This window comes from Ursus maritimus, unplaced genomic scaffold (genome assembly GCF_017311325.1).
Source record: "Ursus maritimus isolate PB19 unplaced genomic scaffold, ASM1731132v1 scaffold_12, whole genome shotgun sequence".
Lineage (NCBI taxonomy): Eukaryota > Metazoa > Chordata > Mammalia > Carnivora > Ursidae > Ursus > Ursus maritimus.
The window spans coordinates 4,841,593-4,865,605 of NW_024423564.1; the positions used below are offsets into that span (position 1 = coordinate 4,841,593).

At 42.8% G+C, this 24,013-nt stretch overlaps 1 protein-coding gene across 2 annotated transcripts in view; it reads right to left on the reverse strand.

Moving 5' to 3' along the window:
* The window catches only part of LOC103677113 (phosphodiesterase 4D interacting protein), a 107,932-nt gene that overhangs the window by 32,216 nt on the left and 51,703 nt on the right, over positions 1-24,013 (reverse strand). For both annotated transcript variants that reach the window (XM_008706348.1, XM_040626849.1), the window contains exons 2-4: positions 23,939-23,994; positions 20,885-21,036; positions 3,229-3,339 (exon numbers count right to left, since the gene is read on the reverse strand). In XM_008706348.1, coding sequence (XP_008704570.1) covers positions 3,229-3,339; positions 20,885-21,036; positions 23,939-23,994 — 319 coding nt within the window. The remainder of the gene's footprint in view (positions 1-3,228; positions 3,340-20,884; positions 21,037-23,938; positions 23,995-24,013) is intronic.

Here is a 24,013-nt window from a genome sequence, read left to right on the forward strand (position 1 = left end):
TAAATTGCTTACAAAAATTGAAGTTTAAAGGATAGACACTCAACAGAAAAGCCTCCAGTCTCACAGAACCAATTTTTATGTATAATTTAATACTATTTTATTAATCCATAGCTAGCATGAGTTTTAAGATTATTTCTGAATTCTCTGAATAGCCTGAAAGAGAGAAACCCTTAACTCCTTTAATTTACTTGCTTTGAAGTTAATTCTTCGGGTTTTTACGTAATTCTCTAACTCTTACAACTTCTTATACTATTAAACATCCTGTAGTTGCCATTACAATTAAGGATTATATCTGCTTTAGTCTCTCCCTCACTCAACTACCTAACTGAGGACTTGCCACTTGGGAGAGAGAAAGACTGAACCCTCTCTCCAGTTCTTTTCTCAAGTTTCCCGTATTTCCCTTGCCTGCTGTCATGGCGAAATGCTTGATTGTCTCTCACTAAGACAGTAATATTTCACTCCTTAGTACAAATACCTTAACAAAAATCTGCTGTAGCAAGAATATGTAAAATGATAAAATAATTACTTTTCACGAGAGACTTACATTACATATGTTTCACAAACATCGGTTTTATTTAAAAGAATCATGCATACAGCACTCAAGTTAGCGGGGATTCTGACTCAGCTGGGTGTGATTTAATGTTTTTACTATATTTAAAGAAGCGTCCTTCCAATGCTAAAGAAAAATCAAACTAAGTTTGGTCACAGAACAGGGCTCTAAATTCACATCTGGACCCCGTGACTTACCATGTGATGCCCTGCGTGATACCCAGATACCCTGGTATCTCTTCACCCTCACCGCTACGAATTCATTGTCCTAACCTTGTGGAATCTCAGTGTGACTAACAAGGATGAACATAAGGCATATTCATGAGACTATCTGAGGGTGAGATTAAAAGAGCCTCCTTCTCATTTTAAAATCTCATAATAACCATTACTACCGGTAAACGTATAACTACTACCCCCTTGTATACATAGGAAGCTATGAAGTTTACAAAGTGCTGTGATCGAAGTCTTCTCATTTAATCTACGGCTGCTATTTGTTCATACTCTCAACAAATAATCTTCAGTGCCTGTGGAGTTGTGCAGTATTCTTAATGCCAATTCTACAGGGGCTGACACAGACTCAGAAAGGTTAAGTAACGTGCCTAGATCCCCTTCTTGTCTAGGGCTCTGGCTGGGGTAGTTTTCTGATCCTTCGTCCTTCCATCAAAACGGAACTGCCCTTGTTAATGTGTTTTGCTTCCCAAATCAGAAGAGCATTTTAACTTAAACCTTCAGTGCTTCCCAAATAATCACAGCCAAATGGGATGAGTAATAATGACAGATGGACTGAACAAAGATTTGGTAAGAAGGGAAAGGAGGGGACACAGTAGTTTGCCATCCCTTAAATCATATGATGCCTGTGGGTGCCTGACAGCTCTGTACTTAAGACCAGGAAGAGACAGGGCTTAGGGGCAATACTGGGCTAATAAAAGGGTTAGCACCTCTGCGTGTGAGAATGTCCTGTGACTACTCGCCCACCCTGCCCCTCTAGAATCTTCTTTAAAAAAAGAAAATCTTCTTAATCACACTTATCTAGGAGAGTAATGGTGTCCTCCCACACCCCACCCAAAATGTTCCCTGAGGACAACCTTGTTAGAGAGCGCAGAGCAGAGGGTGAGACCAATTGATTCAAGCAGTCAGTTATTCAAGCTAAAAAAAAAAAAAAATCCTTTCGCTTAAATAATCCAAGACACTGCCCTTTCCTTCTGCCTTGTTTTGGAGACAGCCAATGAAAAATGTTCCTCCCTCTGCACAATGAACAAATTCATTCACCTATTTCTACCCCAAGGCAAAGACTGCCATTCACCCTCCTGGCCTCTCCATCTCTCTGCATTACCAACCCTCACTCGGTAATATCTTCCTTGACCTTGACCCCTGGCAACTCCATTCAGGCATGCTCACTCTATAGCCACAAAAAAGATGAAAGGTGAGTCTGGTTCAATTTCAGGCAAATTCAGGCTAAAACATGGAAATCCAGTAAAGACAGAAAACAGGGCTAAATCCCCCAGATGTAGCTGACTACATTAGTTGAATTTACCAAGTAACTGTTTGGGTTTCAAAGACACCAGTTATTCCTCTGATCCAATGTATTATCTAGCAGCCTGCAAAAGCTTCCCAACGTTCTTCTTGACAGGACAGGGCACACATAGACAATGATAATATTTGTATAGTCTTCTGCTGTAAACAGCTGGAGATTTACAAGTTCTGAAAAAAATCAGAGGCGACCAGCTCCAGGTCACTCGGGCCACTCTAGAGCTTGTCCAGACACTAAAAACGCTGAGGAAGCCAATATTGTGGTAAAGAAGCCTTGTGTCCTCTTACCAAGGTGCTGTCTCATCTCACCCTCCTCTCAGCCAACCCCCGCCCTCTTCCTGCCCCACCCCATCACTCACCCATCAACCCAGACCACCCTCCGTCTCAGAGAAGCAACACCCCCTCCCACCCCTCAGGCCATCAGCACCCTTTTCTTCATTCTTAGGTGAACTAGGGCTAAGCTCGAAAATGCCTAAAATTCGGTCTTTAAATCTTATCTGCATAATCATCGTCCAAAACAAACATGAATTTCTAAGGGAACAGGACCGTGCCAGCCCCTGCCCTTTGCTCCATCTGCTCATTCCCTGCCGCCACTGAGCCAGAGCTAAAGGCCCTTCTCTAGCTGAACATTTGCCCTGGAAACTACCTGCTTCAGAGTCACCTCTGGGGCTTTTTAAAAAAATGCAAATTTCCAAGGGGGCCCCTGGCTGGGCTCAGTCATAAGAGCAAGCGTCCCCTGGGGTACTGAGTTCCAGCCCCAGGTTGGGTGTAGAGATTACTAAAAATATAAATAAACTTTTAAAAATGCAAAATTTCAAGCTCCCCAGCCCTTTCATTACTAAATCAGAATCCCTGGGGGTAAGGCTGCGAATTTACACTGTAAACCAGCTCCCAAAGTGATTGTTCTGAACAGTTCCACCGCGGAGCAAACTCTGCTTCCCTCTCTTTACAACAAGGAAAGTGCAAAACAGGCACAAAAGAGGTGAAATGCGCTGGTCCGAGGTCACCTCACGTTCAGGTGGCCAGACGTGGCGTGGAACCCGCCTCCCTCCCTCGTTAGCCCGGCCGGCCCGAGGGCGGAAGAGCCTGGAGAGCGGTGGGTGGGCCACCAGCCCCCGCCCGGCCGGAGCGCGCGGCTCCCGCACTCACCCGCTTGTAGATGTCATCCCGGCTGGCCTCATACTTCTGTTGCATGCGCTCCTCCAGGAAGTAGATGCGCAGCTTGAGGCTGAAGTTCTCCTTCTTCAGGTCATTGAGATGCTGGGACAGAGTGCGATATCCATTAGACATGGTGGGCAACCCATGGGGAGCAGCATGCCCAGTCACCCCCTCACACTAGGAACATAGTGCGGCTTCACCGCGGCATGAAGCGGGCCGCTGGGACGCTGCTTGGGCTATGGCGACATGACCCCGGTGGCTGGTGCTCTCTTGGGGACCTGGGACCAGGCTCACTGCTCTGGGTGCTGGAGCGCAGTGCACTTTCCTTTTTTACCTCTGGGAGATATTTGCGGAATCCCTGACAGAGGAACATGCTGCCTGAACTCAGACACAAGTGGTGTAACCCGACTCCACGCCGGACCGGGCAGGAGCCTCGCAGGCCCAACTGTAGGCAGTTAACAGTTTCTTGGAAGAGAGAACTGACCCCCCAGAAGCTTCCAGGAAATGGGGAATGGGAATACTTCAAGGTGCTGGTGGGCTTTCACAAAAGAGCAGAAAATGAAGGGCTGCCTGTGTGAGTGGGCACTGAAGTTTCTGGTGGCTGATTAGGGTCTCTTGGTCTCAGGATACGAAGTTCCAGCCCCAATAGAGTTTACTTAAAAAAAAAATAAGCAAACAAACAAAAAACAAACCAACAGAGCGTGGCCTGGGAGCAAGAAATTGGTTGCTATAGGAAAGGGAACATGTCAAATATCCCCTTTCTGTCAGGTGCAAATCTTAAAGACCTATTAACAGGAGGGTCTCCAATTTCCTTTGATGATCCAGAACTCACCTCTAATCAGTTCCTTCCCAGTTTTCCTCCCTGGACTTTTCAAGTCGTGAATCGTTAAATAAATACTACCCATGTGCCTCCCACCCCCATACACACCAGAGCCACCCCAAAGAAAGAGTAAATCTAGTTCCGTGGAATCTTTGTGAAACTGTTACCAGCTAGACAAGCTCACAAAGAGGCAGAGTCAAAGGCTCCTTCCTCCTAGGGATGAGGGAAAGAGAGGGCTGAGGGGAGAGAGGAGGGGCGAGGGGGGAGGGGAGGCGTCAGTCTGGAGCCCAGAGATTTCAGCCAGTCACTGGTTCTTAACTCTGGCACCTGCCAAGTGGAGCCAGGCACTCATCACCAGATCCTGCTCGTAAAGCAATTTAAGATCCTTGAATGACAGCTGCAACATTAGCAGGAAGTATTATTTATACACATCACACGGGACATTGAAGGTGACTGGGAGACCATCCCACAGCACAAATATGAAACACGGGTTCTTAGCTCCAGTAAAACTGGGTTGAAAAAAAATGAGTATTAACATCTGAAGTAAAGGAAACTAAAACCTTTATACGTAAATCAAGCACTCACTACTTCCCTAACCTGTTCTTCAATCTTCTAATCCTATCTAAATTCTTCATAATAATTCTCATCAACATCTCCTGAGAGTCCACCAGGTAGTACGTTGGGCATGACACAAAGATGAAGACAGTCCCAACTCTCAAAGAGCTGGGTGCCTATACAGATGTAGGGATGTTTTCCACTAGAATCCTCCAAGCTTGTGTTATTCAAACTTTTTACATTTTATTCTGCAACCCTGTACACACACACATATGCACACACATGTAACTGACATTAAAGTTTCACAAAGTAATGTTACCATCACTATGTGTGATGTATGCTGGTGTTTTTATATTCCATTTTTCTTCCTGGGAGTGACTCGCTGAATGGATTTCACAACCCACTAAGACGTTTCGTACTTAAGTCTGAAAAACACTGCATGTATGGGAACCCAGAAGAAAGAGTGATTCATTCCTACTGGAACCATGAGGAAAAAAGCTTCACTAAGACTTTCCCTTGCACTGCCCCTTGAAAGACAGAAAAGGTGTGAGTGAATAAAGAGACCTCAGGAGGGCATATAGAACTGGGATTCTCTCAAATAGATTTGGATTACACGTGGGCAACACATTTCTTACCATTGACTGTAACTTAAGACAAAATATTCCTTGTTTCTAAAAAAAAAAAAGTACACATTTAAAATTTGTTTATCACTTTTCATTAAATCTGTGCTCTTGGAATTAAAGAGTGTCATTTAGGCTTAGAGATAGTGAGAAAGAGGAAAGTCTAAATAAAAACTCAGAAGATCCTTTTCTGGTCTGAGCTCTGTTACTAAATAGCTGTATGACCTTGGAAATGACTTCTCCAGAGGCCTAAGTGTCCTCATTTATAAAATGAAGTGGTTGGAAAGTAGGTGATTTTTAAGGCCCTTTTCTGGTCTAAGCTCCTAGAGGAAATAACCTACTTATTATCTACTTATTATCTACCTACTACCATTTTGCACAAGGGGAACCAGGCTGCCAGATTTCAGATTAGTGGTTTTTTTTTTTTTCAAAGATTTTATTTATTTATTTGACAGAGAGAGAGACAGCCAGCGAGAGAGGGAACACAAACAGGGGGAGTGGGAGAGGAAGAAGCAGGCTCATAGCAGAGGAGCCTGATGTGGGGCTTGATCCCAGAATGCCAGGATCACGCCCTGAGCTGAAGGCAGACGCTTAACGACTGAGCCACCCAGGCGCCCCTCTCCCTCAAGATTTTATCCACTTTTTGAGCTATCACTATATCCTCCCAAACAACCCCCAAACCTTCACCTGAGTCCTCTCCCCCAAGATCTAGCCTGGATATCCAGCTTTTTGCTAGATAGCTCAACTTCAGTGTTCCATTCTCACCGCAAACTTCATAGCAAAGACTTTTGCGACAGTCTGTCATGTCTGCCAGACTTCACTCCAGCCATCTGTTCTCCATATTATAGCCAGAGTCATGTTTTCAAAACTCGAGTCTTATCCTGACATCTCCCTTACTTAAAACCCTTCACAGGCATTCGTCACTCTTAAAATAAAGGAAAACGCTATCACATCCCCTCAAGAAACACTGCCTCTTTTTTCAAGTCCTAGTTCCAGTCCCACCCAAACAAAGCCTTTTCTGCTACCCCAGCCCAGAAAGATGTCTCCCTCTTTTGAACTCCTCAGGCAAATAGCAACATTTGGCAAGTGTTCATATGGAGCCTCATGACATTGCTTATCTGTTGTCTGGAGCTCTTAGAGCTATTTAACTTTTCCTGTGTTTATGTCTCTCCAACTAGTCTGTGAGCTGCCCAAGGAAAGGGTCAATGACTCACACATCTTTCTCTCCTCCTTCAGCTCCCTCAACAGCCAAGAAGCACTCCCCAGTGACAGTCATCCCCTGTGGAGTCACAGCCTGCTTACAATCACCTCCAGCACCCTGGAGTGTTCTGAGGGCTGACAAGGCATATTTGGTGTCTTGGCACTCTCACTGCATAGTATTGAGGAAGTGATCCCTAAATACTTGTTGAACTAATGAATAGATAAGTATTCCATATATATTTTATTTTTTGCTGATCTGACTTGTTAGATAGGGGCTAGCTTGCTTATATTATTCTCACAATTTCCCAATAATACAGAAAAATTTAACAGCTCCAAAGAGACTACATATGCTAAAATGGTTACTGTAGAAAAATTTCTAAGTTTGTATGCCTTTCTAGACCTTTTTCTTGAACTCCAATCTGTACCTAACTTCCTAGTAGAAATGTCCACTCGAATATAGACCTGTGGCATCCGAAACTGAACTCCTGATCTTTCCCAGCACACATGTTCCTTCCCCAGGGGATCCTGTTTCAGTTGGTAACAACTCAATATTTGCAGTTGTTTGGGCCAAAACCTTTTGAGTTACTCTTGTCTCTTTTTTCTCATACACATCATTTCATCTGTCTGTAAATCTTATTATTCCTACTTTCTATAGGCACTGGCACCACTGCCTCTCTGGCCCAAGATGCTGTGATTAAATGCTCCCCCAGATTACTTGAATAGCCCCTGTAACTCCTGTAACTGGTCTCCCTGCCCCCACCCTTGCTCCCCTATAGTGTATTTTTAGCATGGCAGCCACAGGAACCCTTTAAACTTCATCAGATTACTCCTCTGCTGGAAACCCCCACTGATTTTCCATCAAATTTAGACTGAAATGCTCAATCATTTCATTAGCCCATCAAGACCCAAGGCCCTAATCTGGAGCCCGCCTCCTTGCCCTGTCTTTTCCCTTTTTCCTACGTTCTCCCCTACACACTTTGCTCCAGCCACATTTCTCTTTGCTCCTTCTCAAAACCAGCCAGCAACTTCCCTCCTCGGGGTCTTGGGACTTCTGTATGAAATGCTCTTTCTCTAGGTATCTGCAGATTCTCTTCCTCACCTTCTTTAGGTCTTTGATCAAATGACCACACCCCCGCAATCCCTTCAGTGTTTTTTCTTTTATTCCATACACTTCCATTGTTTAAAATTTCTATTTCCTTGTTTATTTTGTTTCTTATCTGTCTCTGCACACTAGCATGTGAACCCCATAAGAAAGGCAGGATTTTTTTTCTGTTTTGTTTGCTGCCACATCCCTAATACCAAGAACGGAACCTGGGATACAATAGGTGCTCAATAAATATTTGTTGAACAAAAGAATTGATGAATAGGGGGACCTGGGTGGCCCAGTCGGTTGTCCAACTCTTGATTTCAGCTCAGATTCTGATCTGAGGGATGTGGAACTAAGCTCTGTGCTCAGTGTGGAGTCAGTCTGCTTGCCCCTCTCCCTCCCTCTGCTTATGCTCTCTCCCTCTCTAAAATAAATAAATAAATAAAACCTTTTAAAAAAGAATTGATGAATAATTAACCTGCTGACTTTGACCTCTCTGGATTTAATTCTTTTTCTTTTTTGAAGATTTTATTTCTTTATTTCAATGAGAGAGAGAGAGAGAAAGTCCCCCCGCCCCATCCAGGCTTGATCTGACTGCCCTGAGATCATGACCTGAGTGGAAACCAAGACTAGTATGCTTAACCAACTAAGACACCCAGGCATCCCTCTGGATTTAATTCTATCAGAACTCAATCTGTATACAAGATTACACAGGTGTTTCAGGATGCAGAGCTTATCTAAAGGCATCCCTCTTTATGAAATGTTATTTTTTTTAAATATTTTGTTTATTTATTTTTGACAGGGGCGGGAGCATGCTTGAGCACACAAGCGGGGGGGGGGGGGGGGTAGGGGCAGAGAGAGAGGGAAAAGCAGACTCTCTGCTGAGCATGACCCTGAGGTCATGACCTGAGCTGAAGGTAGACACTTAACTGACTAAGCCACCCAGGCACCCCTAAAATGTTATTTTTATAATTAAAATAAACTTTTCTAACAAACTAACTTCAACATACAAGACAGAATCCAAACTCTGAATAAGAGTTCTGAGCAAATGGGGAATGACATATTACTACCAAAGGATACTATGAACTGTGCAAATAGTAAAAACTACAGAGATTAGGAAAGAGAGGCTGTCAGAGAAGATTCCACAGAGAACTGGCATTTTAGCTTTCCTGAAAGGATGAGTCAGGTTTGGCTAGGCTCAGGGAGAACATAAGCCAATTCAGACAGGTAGAACAGAAGCAAAAGTGCAGAGGGCCAACTGGACTAAAACAAAGAGCCCATAATGTCACATAATGGGGGGACAGAGGATGGGAAGGACATAGCCATTTTTTTTTCTTTTAAAGACTTTATTTATTTATTTGACAGAGAGCATACACAAGCAGGGGGAGTGGCAGGCCAAGGGAGGAGAAGCAGGCTCCCTGCTGAGCGGGGAGCCTGATGTGGGGCCCAATGTGGATACTGACGTGGGGCTCAATCCCAGGACCCTGGGATCATGACCTGAGCCGAAGGCAGATGGGTAACCAACTGAGTTACCCAGGCGCCCCCATTTTAGGAAGATCTTACAAGTTAGGGTGAGGAGTCTGAATTTTTCTCCAGGCAGATCCTGGCTCTGGATTTGCATGAGTGAAGAAAAGGGCGATGAAGGAGGGCCAGGAGCTGCTTGCTAGTAAGGTTGTTTTGTTGGCTGGTTGTTTCTGTTTTGTTTTACTTGTTCGTGTTTTGTAGCTTTAACAAACAAAAGTGCACATACCCGGGCTGTGTGCTAGACCTACTATATCTGGCCTGTTGGGGGCAGGTCGCAGGTCTGTATGTTTTTATAAACTCTGCATTGCTGGGGAAATAAAAAGACGGTGCAGGTTCCTGGGCAAGCAACAGCACGGTTGTCTTTGTTCTTCCTTTCTTACACAGAACATCAAAAATCTTTACTCTTCTCTCAAAATACTTTTTTCAAACATTAATGGCTCTCCCCTGTTCTTTTTTAAATTTTTTCTTCCCACTGCTTCCTAATGTATTAGTTCGCACTGGAAATAAGACTTTAATAAGGACCCAATCAATGCCAACAATAGTAGGAGGATTACAAGCCAGCTGTTGTATGTCATGCCCCATTAACATAACCAACTGGCAAGTCGGCCTTTAAAAAAAACTCAGCTTCACATTTGCTTAATCACATTCAGACCCCCCAGACTGCTCTCATAATGGAAATGGTTGAAAACATATTAATGTCTCACCAATCCCTCTCCTAAAAATAAAGGGTCCACTCCACTAAAAATGATTAATTCACATTCACATTCTTTTCAACTATAATACTTCTGCAACTTAAACTCTGTTAATTTGATATCTATGATAATTCATATCTACATTTCACGAAAAAAAATTATTCTTAAGTAATTTAATATGGTAAACAGAGGAGCAGGAGTAGTGTTTTCAGTAATCCTTGACACTTTACCCATTTGTAAATAGGCACTAAATATTATCACGATTATGCATATTTATCCAGGTGGGACAGCATGACATTATGGAAAGAGCAATAGCTTTTGAACTAAAGAGATCTAGGTTCAAATCCCAGCACTTCTATTCTCTAATTGTGTAACTTTGGGAAAGATACTTAATAGTATTTAAACCACGAGACTGGGATCTGAGTAGGCTGCTAAGAGAGTTGCAACTGTATTTGTTATTTAATCTGAGACAAATAGAGTGAAAATAATGTTTGCTAAAATTTAGATATGAGGGGGGCTCACCTGGGTGGCTCAGTGAGTTAAGCTTCCAACTTTCAGTTTCCACTCCGGTCATGATCTCATCAGTGATGAGATGGGGCTCTGTGTTCAGTGTGGAGTCTGCCTGAGGTTCTCTCTCTCTGCCCCTTCCCCACTCACGCTCTCCCTTTCTCTCTCCAAAATATGTAAATGAATCTTTAAAAAAATTTTAGATATTAGGTACATGGACAAGTATTTTATTGTTCTTTGTACATTCCTGTTGTTTGTAAAATAGGTCATAATTTTTAAAAACTATTTCAAAAGGAATGAAACCAGGGATTACAGGGAGGCAGCTATGAATTAGACAGGAGGATAAATTCTCTAGCAGAGTTGGATGTAATGAACTCATTGCCACACTCCATCCATCCATTCATTCATCAAATATTTACTGAGCACTTACATTATAAGGGACAGTATATTTCCTGTCACAAAAGGGACACAACTGAAACTAAAGGACCACTTGTCAGGGATTTTGTTAAAAGTCTTCACACATCAGCTAGGAGTGAGCTCTAGAGGACTTCAAGGATCCTTACTTATCCTGAAATTCCATGTATGAAGCATATTTTCTCATAGAAACAATACCACCAAAGGTAGCACTAGTGAGAAAGCTGTAACTTTTTGAAGAAATCTTAGAACACGCCACTAGCTCTCTTGAAAGGTGGTGGGAGTCGACCTGTTCTGACAGAGCTCAGGCTGCCTTCACAGGAAGGTGAGGAGAAGATTAATGAGCATGAAGGACATATTTCCAAGACAAAAGCAGCAATGCTGACTGGGACCGAAGGATGGTCCCCGATAGATGATTTAACCCATAACTTTTCTAACTGTCTTATTTTCAAGACAGTCCTATGGGAAGGGCATACACATAGTTGGAGACTATTTCCTGCTTTTTAACAGGAGCCTAACTTGTTCTGATTAATTAAGTTCTGATAGAATTAAATCCAGTGAAACCCAATCCAGGAGCCTAACTTGTTTTGGATTGGAGGATAGGGGGAGACAGGAAGAGATGGGGCAGGGAGAAGGAGAATGGGTTTTTTTCACATATAAATATTTTATTTGTAAAACATCTATGTGCCTGGGAATTCCTATGCTTTTCTGATAAAATCTAAGCTGAAGAAATACAAAAGTTTAATTCCTGGCTGTTTTGAATGACTTGGGCTTGCATTACAAAATTAATTGGATATAATTATGCTGTCTTCACAACGACAATCACCTGCATAGAATCCGACAATGTACAAAGGACTTCCATGTATATTATTTCATTTTACCTTGTGAAGAAGTAAGCAGATTAGATGCTATTATCTCCATTACTATCCAGGACAGTGAAACATCAAGAAGTTAGCTGCCTTGCTCCTTGAGAAAGTAGAGAAGCACAGACTAATGCTTCCAACAGTCTGACCCATATTGTATACTGACCAGGACCTTAATTATGACACTAGATGACCCCTGTGAACTTGAGATTCCCTGGACTGATAAAGTACTTCCACTTCTACCTCACATCCCTGCATTTTTTTTAAAAAGTATCCCTCACTGTAAATAATCTTCCTCATGACCCTGGAGGATGTGACCACCTGAGCCTATATAAAACATTGTTTTCCCCATTTTCAAGATGAACCTCAAAAGGTTAAAAAGAGTTACCATATGACCCAGCAATTCTACTCCTTGTTATATACCCAAGAAAATTGAAAGTGTGTGTCCAAACACTCTTGTATGTGAATGTTAATAAAAGCATTATTAAGAAGAGCCAAAAAATAGAAACATGTCAAATCTCCATCAACTGATGAATGGATACAAAGTTGAGTATAACCACGCAAGGGAATATTTTCAGCCATAAAAAGGAATGAAATGGTGACACCTTGTACAACATGGATGAACCTTGAAAACATACTAAACGTGAAAGAAGCCAGGCACAAAAAGTCATACATTGTATGATTCTTTATACGAAATGTTTGGGAAAGGCAAATACACAGAGACAGGAAGTGGATGAATGGTTTCTAGGGGCTGGAGAGAGAGGGAATGGGAAGTGATTGCTAACAGGTATGAGGGTTTTTGGGGGGAGGAGATGAAAATGTTGTTTAACTAGGTACTGGTAACTGTTGCTCAACTCAGCGAATATGATAAAATCATGCAATTGTATACTTTAAAAGGGTGAATTTCACTGTGTGCAATTTAAATTTCAATAAAGCTGTTACTTAGGGGCGCCTGGGTGGCTCAGCCGTTAAGCGTCTGCCTTCAGCTCAGGGCGTGATCCCACGGTTCTGGGATCGAGCCCCACATTGGGCTCCACGCTCTTCTGGGAGCCTGCTTCTTTCTCTCTCACTCCCCCTGCTTGTGTTCCCTCTTTCACTGGCTGTCTCTCTCTCTGTCAAATAAATAAATAAAAAATCTTACAAAAAATAAAAATAAAAATAAAGCTGTTACTTAGAAAAGAAGAAGAAAGAAACCCAAGCTGGGAGAGGTAACTTGCTCAGTCCTTTGCCTTTTACAAAGGACTTTTTTAAAGATTATTTATTTATTTATTCAAGAGAGAGAGAGAGAGAGAGACAGAGAGAGAGCACACGAGTGAGAGGAGGGGCAGAGGAAGAAGCAGTCTCCCGCTGAGAAGAGAGCTGGATTCTTGGATTCTTGGGGCTCAATCCCAGGACTCATGACCTAAATCGATGGCAGACACTTAACCAACTGAGCCACCCAGGCACCCTACAAAGGATTTTTAATGATCGAGATTCAAAGTTCAATTCAACTCAGTTAAAAGCAAATGGTTTAGAACTGATCATTTCTAAATGTTCTATATATTAATCCTTCTTAGATTATGGGGCCCTAACATGAAGGCTTGAGGAAGCCCTCAGTAGCCCTCACTATCAAAAATTCATGGGTTCCCATGTTTTATCAAGTTAAAGTTTTGTTATAATCCTTAGATAAAACAGAAAACACATAATTCACTCTGTATTTTGATACAGGAAAACATACTCATTAGGCTATCCTGAAGAACATGCATAACTTTTGCACACCATTTTAACAAGGAAAATGCCAATCAAAGTCAATCAACTTAGTTTTCCACTCATCAGCTTTCACTTTCACTTCCACACAAGGTTTCTGCCCAGTCTTGCAGAAGTTAACTATTGATGCTTGCCTCAGAGAACAGACTGCAAATGCTACAGAGACCTGGCTTTTTTTTTCTTTTGGGTTCCACAATAATCAAATCTTTCTTCTTAAACACTGTTTCTAAAATTTCAACATAATTCCTGAAGTTTGCAAGTCTTTTAAACGCTCCCCTAAAACTCAGAAGCATACTGAGACCCATCGTCCACGCAGCCTTTTCTTGATATAACTGACCTGATGACAAGAGAGCCAACAACAGAGTTACTACATCAGGCTGATAAATAAACCCTATCTGTGGCAGCAGCATCATGTGGATAAAGGACAGGGATTCGGACGATGTTCCTGCTGTCTTCCCCCACCATAGATACACACCCACACCACCCCCGATCCTAGAATAACAAGGAGTCATGGTCACCATCACATTAGAGCACTGGGAACTATATAAAACCAAAACAAAACAAATAACAACTCCCCTGGACACCAAAAATAAATGGGTCGGCCAGAAATAGTGCTGTCACAGACACTGAAATGAGCTCCATGGCAGAAAGGACAGTTGAACTGCACTGATACTGGGAGATCCCAAGGACTCCTAGGCTCCAGATTTGCTTCTCCATCCATTTGGCCCCCCAACACCAGTGGGCCTTGGTGCTGTTTGTTCACAACTGGTTCAACCCAGACAGATTAGTTGCTAGGATTCAGGGGGTGACCTATCAATTTATGGCCTCAGTTATTTTTCTAGATTTTTAGAAGGTGATTTCAAAGGCACAATTAAGACTTTCTCTAGGCATAAGAGCTAAGAGTTCACATACCATGAATGATCATAGCTACAACAAGAAGTCTTCGACCATGAGGAGGGGTGGGTGGGGGGAGACACAGCCAACTTGAACCTCAGTCGACACTCTAGTGCTCCAGCCATGACAAAAAGCCTGTTTCTGAACTCACTATGCTCTCTGCTGCCTCTGGGACTTTTCATGGATGGCAGCATTAGCCTGGAATGTCATTGCTTTTCACCTCCCCACTCTGCCCTGACTTAACTATCTCCAACTTGCCCTTGGGACTTGACTTAGACATTACATAGTAAAGGAAGCCTATCTGACCCAAGCCTGGGTGAGAGCCCCTCTCAAGTGCTTCCGTAGCATATTGGGGACCTCCTCTTATTAATGGAATTATCTGTTTGACTGTCTTGCCAGTTAGAGTCAGAATTTTTCAAGAACAGGAAGGATCTCCTTTTTTTTTTTTCCAAAAATGAAAATCATTTTACTGGTTTTTGTTGCTGTTTTAATAATCATAGAAGTACTACGTGTGCTCACTCCAGTTGCTCCCTTTCTCAAAGGATGGCATCACCTAGAAGTTGCCCAAGCAAGAAAGTCTGGCCTCATTCATTCATCCAAAACGTAACAAAAAAGAAAGAGGCATGCCTACTCTGTACTAGGCACTACACTAATCACTGTATCCAGTAGCGGATGAGACAAACCTGGTCTCTGCTATCGTGGAGCTCAGATCCTAAAGAAAAGACAGACCTTGCACAAAGTACTCATATTGTTAAATGGAAAAGTGCAAGGTACTTGGAAGTTTGTAAGAGTGACAGCCTAGCTGAGATGGGCATGGAGAGATGCAGTGGTGGGAGGTCATCTTCGGGCTTCTTGTTCCTTACTGGCTCTGCATCCAGTCAACAGCTTAGCCCTGTCACTTCTGCTTCTGAAACCGCCTTCTCTCTTTCATCTGTCCATCTCTCCCACTCCTACACTGTCAGCACCACCAGCTGTTGCCCAGAATACTGCCACAGCCTCCTAACTGCCCTCTCTGCCTTAGACCTCCCTCCTCCAATCCACAGTCCGTGCAGAGACCAAAGGGAATTTTCTAAAAGGAAAATCTGATCATGTCACCTCCCTATTCACAAACTTTTGGCGGTTCCCCACTGAACTCTATTAACATTTAAAAGCCTTTACACAATTTGCAAGGCCCTGCATGCTGACTTCTCTGTGTCTTTCTCCCATCTTGACACTTCTCTGCATTCCTTGACCCCATGCCCTAAAGCACATTAACTTAGTGAGGTTCTTTCTCAGCTAAATCAGGCACCTGGCTGGCTCAGTCGGTAGAGCATGTGTCTCTTGACCTTGGGGTTGTGAGTTTGAGCCCCACATTGGTATAGAGATTATTTTAAAATAAAATCTTTAAAAAACAAAAGAAAGGAAGCCCTGGTGGCTCAGTTGGTTAAGCGTCTGCCTTCAGCTCAGGTCATGATCTCGGGATCCTGGGCTCGAGCCCCATGTCAGGCTCCCTGCTCAGCAGGGAGTCTGCTTCTCCCTCTCCCTCTGCCTGCTGCTCCACCTGGTTGTGGTTTGTCAACTAACTAAATAAATCTTAAAAAAGAAACAGAGGGGCACCCTGGGTGGCTCAGTCAATTAAGCCTCCGACTCTTGATTTTGGCTCTGGTCTTGAGATGGAGTCCTGCATGGGGCTCCATGCCGGGGGTGGAGCCTGCTGAAGATTCTCCCTCTCCCTCTCCTCTGCTCCTCCCCCATCCAGTTCAAGGGCTTGGGTATGTGGGCACATGCAATCGTGGGAGTGCTCTCTCTCTCTTGCTTTCTCAAATAAATAAAGAAAGAAAGAAAAAGAAAAAATATTCTGTGCCTATGACGGCTCAGAGTTTAGGATTGCCCCTGCCTTTCCTTGTTCATCTAACAACTTTTTGAATGTCTCAAGACGCCAGTGAAAACAAAACCAGTATGCTTGGGGCACTGGTTTGGGGAGCATAGACGTTGTTCTTTTCTTTTCTTTCTTTCTTTCTTTTTTTTTTAAATGAGGGTGCACTTCACCAGGGGCATTCCTTTCCCAAGGCCGTAAGGCCAGAGAACCACTGAAGAAGCTCTGGGAATGGCTGCACCTAAAGACCCAGTGACACCGCCCAGACTCACCTCATCTGCAATAGGAACCCCTGACTGTGATAACTCTATCTCCATAAAGGTGGAAAAACCCCTTCTAGGACTTATTTTCCCCGCTCCCTCCCCACAGACTTCAAGATCCAAGTGGAAAAATTTGCCAGCCTGGGTGGGGCTTCAACAGGCTGAATCACTGTGGCCGGGTTGAGACTGCCAGAGAAAGCTAGCTTCAGACTATCATTAGGCAAACACTGCAGCTGGTTGTGCTGGCATTTTCGTGTTAAAGACGACATTATTAGAAAACACGTAAACAGGAGAAGCCAGTGGAGGCGCCCTTTAGAACTTGCAGCCACAGACGCCTACCCCTCCATGGATTTTGTATAAGGATCTGCCATTTTGATTCTATCTATAAAACCAAACTGTAAACATTCCACCAATGGAAGCTCCCCTTCTCTGAATGGTCCTTTCATTTCCCAAGAATCTTGAGAATCACTGGAGTTTTCCTGACTGCCACTTTATACCAGTAGAGCTTTATACAAGCGATTCAAGGCTTGGTCTCCTCACAGGTCTAATGGATATAGTAATACCTATCTCATCAGTTAGGAAAATGAACTGAAAAGCAGCTGAAATAAAATATGGTAAGCGTCTAAAAATGTGCCTAGTAGATAATAAACACTGGATAAATATTATTTTTATTATTAGCTACTATTATGATCTTAATAAGTCCAGTCAAATATTAGAAAAGGTCTTTTACTCTACATTTATAATTTTATCATCCCAGTTTGGGTGAAAAATTATCTTCTTTTAAACTCATCATTAAAAACAAACATACTTTTTTTGACTGCTCAGTTTCCTATCCTAACCAATCAATTCATACACTAATATCCTCCTTAGAACCATTCAACTTACTGCGAATACACCCAGTGAATACTGAGTGGAGGCTGGGGGAAATACAAATTCAACAGAATTGGCTGGAGGAAAATAGGGCATGGGAAATCCAAATCTGACAAGTTTCGTTTAGTTGATGAGCATTTTCTGAGCACTCACTACTTACTGGCATTATACCAAATTCTAGAAAAGCATAAACCAGAGGTGTTTTCTGCCCCTGAGGAGCTTATAGTCAGGGTCATATTTTGAGACTGGAGAATCAGGGAAGGCACCCCCCCCCCAAAAGGAAATGGTCCTTGAGGTGAAACTCGAAAGATGAGTAGGCTGGTAGGTAGGGAGTAGGAGAGAAAGGGTACTCTGGGCAGAGGGAACCCCCAGAACAAAAACTCAGAAGGATAAAACAGCTTCAACTTGCAAGCAGTTCAGAATTAATGGAGCTAAAAGCATGTGAGGGGCACCTGGGTGGCGCAGTCGTTAACATCTGCCTTCGGCTAAGGGCACGATCCCGGCGTTCTGGGATCGCGCCCCACATCAGGCTTCTCCACTAGGAGCCTGCTTCTTCCTCTCCCACTCCCCCTGCTTGTGTTCCCTCTCTCGCTGGCTGTCTCTCTCTCTGTCGAATAAATAAATAAAATCTTTTAAAAAAAAAAGCATGTGATGGAAAATACTGGGAAATAAATGAAATTTACAGTTTACTTAGAGAAGACAGTACCACACTCTGCTCAGCTAAATAGGAGCTAATGGCTCCAGTCCCATTGCCACCATTCTTTTACCAGGGGAGCTCCCCAGCCTACGAAGTACTCACTCTTTTAGGTCACAAAAATAAGTTTTTTAGGCCTACGTTAGGGGACATTGGGTAAGTTCCTTTGTTACTCTTTGTGCCTTTATCTCCTCCCTTGTAAATCGGGATGGTAGTTATGTTTCTTCACAGGGCTGGGGCGAGGATTACATGACATAGTCATGCACACACTTGGGAGCAGCCCCCGGCACACAGAAGGGGCCTGGCATATGCTAGCTTGTCTTATCCTCGTGCTGCTCTGGCCTCACTCATCCCAGATATGCTGGCGGGGGTGGGGGGGCAGGGACCCATGAGAAAGCACACGGTAAGGAGTCTGTATGTGGAAATCATTCTGACCCAATAGCCTGTCAGGGTTTATGATCATGGTACCTAAAGTCTATGACACTAAAAAAGTCAAAATTTCTATGAGCCCTGGCAACCACCTTTCTGACAAAATAGTGTATGGTCTCCTTACACCAGTTAGAATGGCAAAAATTGACAAGGCAGGAAACAACGAATGTTGGAGAGGATGTGGAGAAAGGCGATCCCTCTTACACTGTTGGTGGGAATGCAAGTTGGTACAGCCACTTTGGAAAACAGTGTGGAGGTCCCTTAAAAAGTTAAAAATTGATCCAGCAATTGCACTACTGGGTATTTACCCCAAAGATACAGATGTAGTGAAGAGAGGGGCCATATGCACCCCAATGTTCATAGCAGCATTGTCCACAATAGCTAAATCATGGAAGAAGCCGAGATGCCCTTCAACAGGTGACTGGATTAAGAAGATGTGGTCTATATATACAATGGAATATTACTCAGCCATAAAAAAGAATGATTTCTTAACATTTGCTGCAACATGGATGGCACTGGAGGAGATAATGCTAAGCAAAATAAGTCAAGCAGAGAAAGACAATTATCATATGATTTCTCTCAGTTATGGAACATAAGAACTAGCAGGAAGATTGGTAGGAGAAGGAAGGGAAGAATGAAGGGAGGGTAATCAGAAGGGGGAATGAACCATGAGAGACTATGGACCCTGAGAAACAAACTGAGGGCTTCAGAGGGGAGGGGGTTGGGGGATTGGGAAGCCTGGTGATGGGTATTAAGGAGGGCACGTATTGCATGGTGCACTGGGTGTTATACGCATGGAACTTTACATGAAAAACTAAGGATATACTGTATGGTGACTAATACAGCATAATAAAAAATTATTTAAAAAAAAGTGTGTGGTCTCCTCGTTGTTATTTATTATTACTTGACACACAGGGGGAGAGATGGGAAATATCCCTTACTGGTCTTTTCTCTGTGTCCCTTCTTGGCTGCTGTCTGTAGTTCCCAGCCCTGAGAAGTGAGCAGCAATCCCAGATCTTAGTCCAGGCTGCGGGGAGGAAAGACCTGGAAGGCCACACCTGAGAAGTCAGCTGACCTCTGCCTGGTGCCCAACTCAGCCCGTTCATTTCTCTCTGCCCCCTGCATCTGGCCACTCATTCTATCAGCGGAGGTGACTCCCTCACTTCTCTGTTACAAATCACCTCTCAACTAAAAGGAACACGCCTGCAGACTGTCTTTCAGAGAGCACCCCACACCGCAGTGAGGAGCACTGCAGCTCCGCCCACCCATTCTGCACGGCAGCAGATGCAAAAGGTGAAAAAAAAGAGGAGGGGTTGTTAGCACCCCTCTTCCCACCACCAGCACCACACAGCTGTTCGGAGGTTTCGTCCTCAAAACCACTTAATACTCCAGCAAGCTCTCTGTCTTAGAAAAAAAGAAAAGAAGAAAAAAACCACACACAACAGTATCCATGACAACTCTGAGTTAAAAAAAAAAAAACACCCCAACACTAAGAGTAAGCTGTTCAATTCTTAGCCACAGTTTATAAGAAGCATGTTCTTGGTCCGCAGGAATATCTGGTAGGACATACATTAGGTCCTCGTGAAGCATTTCTATTCACAAACTGAGGGAAGACGGGGTAAACCCATGTCAACACTGCTTTATTCACCCTATTTTTGAACGTGGAATTTCATTATTTTATGTCAAAAGCTATTAATCCAAGAATGAAAGAAAGTCACATACCTGAGGGCATATTTACACAGTACCCATGTGTGGCCTGATCCGTGGGCAACCCCCAGGGGGCACCAAAGAGCTATTTCTTTTTTTAGCACCGGATGTAAGAAATCCTGTGTGCTCTTTCCAGGCCATATAAATCCCAGTAGACGGGTTCTATTGTACAGACTTCCTGGGATCAGTCCAGGGCACAGGGAGGTGGGGACTTGTATTACATTATCAGTAATTTGGCTCTTGGTCAAATATAAGGATAAACATATCAAGACACAGAGTACTTCAAGAGCTCATCAGAAGTTTCAAGCAACAGTGCCAGATTCTGAGAAGCAAATGGTTGTGGCTGAGGCCACCTTATACTGCAGACAGTATCCACATATCTAAAGTGGTCCAAGCCACCCACTGACAACATAATGCCTAGGTCTCCTGGGCTCACTATGGTCCAGTTACAGATTCTCAGGGTGCCATTTAAACTTCCTAATTTGGATGCCTGGGTGGCTTAGTCGGTTAAGTGTCCAACTCTTGATTTCAGCTCAGGTCATGATCTCAGGGTCATGAGAGCAAGCCCTGCGTTGGGCTCTATGCGGGCCACGGAGCCTGCTTAAGATTTTCTCTCTCCCTCTGCACCCCCCCCCCACTCTCTCTCTCAAAAACAACAAAACTTCCTAATTTATTTGAGAAGAAAACCAGTGGTAAAAATGGAAAGACAGAATCATTGGTACAGGCAATTGTCCATGAACCAGAGTGCTCAGCACATACGTTTATTGGGACAACAACTCTTAAAAGAGACCTCATTATGGTAAGAATGCCCACAATCCAAACTAAGCCATGAGTCATATTTTTATGAGACATCACTACCCCTTGGGGCTCCTTCTAATCAGGGTAACAATTATTCATCCACATGATTTACCTTCTCGAAGTCTCGAAGAGCCTGGGTCTGCACCTGAGGGGGGTTTTCAAATGCTCTCAAGGAAGGCGTCTGTCCAAAGAGGGTCTTTTCACCACTTCTCCAGATCTGTGATTGCACTGGAGGGCCTCTGTCTTTAGTGTCACTAAGAAAAGCTGCCAGCAAAACAGAAGAACATAAACGTTTCATGTAACAGGAGCACTGTGATCGTTCTATCTGGCACAATCCAGCAGAATTTGGTTCCCACAAAATACAAACCAACTCTGGGCCACATGGAAACAGTTCACATAAAGTAGCCTGTGGTTGATCATATTAATAATGATCTCCACTGGGGTGGCTCAGATGGTTAAGCATCTGCCTTTGGCTCAGGTCATGATCCCAGGGTCCTAGGATCAAGCCCCACATCAGGCTCTCTGCTCAGCAGGGAGCCTGCTTCTCCCTCTCCCTCTGCCTGCTGCTCCCCCTGCTTGTGTGTTCACACTCTCTCTGTCTAATAAAGAAATTCTTTTTTTTAAAAAATAATGGTCCCCAGTGAAATGCACCGATTTATGTCTGTGCCCTTTGTGATTCGATGCTCCTGTTATTCCATCAAGAAGTGGAGTCTCTTTCTCTAGCTTTTGGAGACATCAGATTGAGGTGGGCTTAGGGCTGTAGATTCAGGTAGAAGATGTAGAAAAATACATCTTTTCTTGGTTGACAGAAGGAATCAATGACCCTTTATTACTGTGCTTTTTTTTTTTAAGTCAGGACGAATGACAGCCATTGCAATCCACTGAGCTCCATAGACAGCATCAGTACAAGTAAGAGCAAAAGGGGCTATGGGTCACTCTGTGCCTCACTGAGGAAAAATTAACTAGACATACACGTATGAACAAAGGAGCCAAGAGGCAAAATGTCATCATATGCTTTTCTATCCTTTCCTTTTTTTTTTTCTTTTTCTTTCCTTCCTTCCTTGTACATTCTGGTCTCCTTTGTTAAGAATTAATTGACCATATACGCAGGGGCACCAAAAGCAAAGGCACTAAGAGCAAAAATAAACAAGTGGGGCTACATCAAACTAAAAAGCTTCTGCTCACAAAGGAAACCATTAAGAATGAAAAGGCAAGCCATGGGATGGAAGCAAACATCCCTCCCTCCCTCCTTCCTTTTCTTTCTGCAAACTTGCCAGAATGAGCACAAGAAGTCTCCAGATACTACAATCAACTCAGACTTTTTTCTCTGCTAAGAAAAGAAAGAAAAAGAGGAAGACAAAAAAGATCAGGAAGATGATAGTAAGGAGAAAAATGCAGAAGATAAAATATGATGAAGAAGAAAATAATCATGAGAAATAAGATGATTCCAGTGTAGCTTTTTTTTTTGTCTAAAAGTATTTAACTCCCCATTACACCACTGATTTTAAAGAAAAAAAAACCACTGAAACATAAGCCATATGATTTGTTTTTAAACTGCACACTGTACAGTGTCTTCATTTGTGTAAAATTAACACTGTATCAGTGTGTCTTTCCATAGCCCTGTCCTTCATGATATTTTCAAAAGCCACAAACCTTGCTTGGCAGAAGATAGGGGTTTAAATTAGAAACTTAAAGCAGGTTTTATTGGTGCACGGCACAAATCAGTTATGGATAGAGGTGGTATTTTTTCCATATTCAGTTGTCTTTGATTCAGTTTGTACAAATAATTGTTGTTCTGTTAATTGTACACCACTCTGTGATTGCAAATTAATAATAATTATAGTAATGTTGCACCTGTTTTGTTGATATTCTGATTATTTCTAAGGAAATGCAAATGCTTTACCAAAGAGAAATTGGAAAGAATTATTTCTCACACATTTAGGTGAAATTAATCAGGCTATTGAATGGAAGGCAACTGGTGATTAGATGAACTAGAACAATATGTTATAGATTACTGGGATGTGATAGAGGAGGAGAGTCTTTGAAGCATGGATATGAATCCTGATCACTTGCAAATCGTGGGAAATTAGGCAAATCTCTCTTGCTTTTTTTTTTTTTAAGATTTTATTTATTTATTTGAAAGACATACAGACAGAGAGCAGGAGTAAGGAGGAGAGGAAGAAAGAAGCAGGCAGAGGTTTAACAGACTGAGCCACCCAGGCGCCCCAAGGCAAATCTCTTAATTTGGCTGAGACCCATTGCCTCGGTAAAAATGGGAATAACAATACTTACCTCACAGAGCTTCTATATGAATTAAAGGAAACAGAAAATGAAAGTACGCAACTTTATATCTTGCCTAGAGTAGGTATCATCCCTACCCTTCCATTTTTGCCCTAGCCCTTTGATTTTTACCTCAAAATAGAAGATCTCGATGTTCAAAGTAAGTATGGTAGACCCCTGGAATTTGTAGACTTAACAACTACAATTACAAATGCTAATTTTCAGTGACTCTGAAATCCTTAACACATTCAAATTAAAACCTTTTTCCATGTTGTGCATATGAACCATCTGTGCTTCAAGGCTGGTATGAAAAAGGCAAATCACTTAGCAAAATAAGTAGAACCCGTAAGTGACTAAAAGTTTTTGTGAAAAATGCTCCCCAAACGAGAACTATCTTCACTTGGTTTCCTAATTCAGTAGCTCCCTGGCTAGTGTTAGTTCAGGAATGATATATTATTATGAATACACTAATAATAATACTGATATTTACTGGGCGCTTATTTCTGGATGAACTCTGTACTAAGGGCTCCTCTCACGTAATCTCACTTATGAGGCTGACACTATTATTGTACCCATTTTAACGATATATGAGTAGAGATTCCGTTTTAGTGGCAAAATCTATTTTAATCCTTTCACAAGCGGCTTTAACTTTGCAATTACAGAATCGTCAAAAGCAAGAAGAGTTCATATAAGTATTTCAATTGTGATTTACTGCACTGTGCTGGAAAGGTGGGGAATTATATGCTACAGTGGTATGTGCAAGTCTGGAAATTCACAGAATGTCTGAGAATATTGCCAAAATGACTTTAAAGGGGCCACAATTTAAGGGACTTATGATCAGCAAGCAATCAAGAATTTGTCAAGGTAAGGCCCACGGCCTCCTTACCTGCTGCATGACTTGTTCTAGGTACCATCTCCCCTTCATCCTCTGCAAAATAATCTCTGTGGAAAGAAACATACT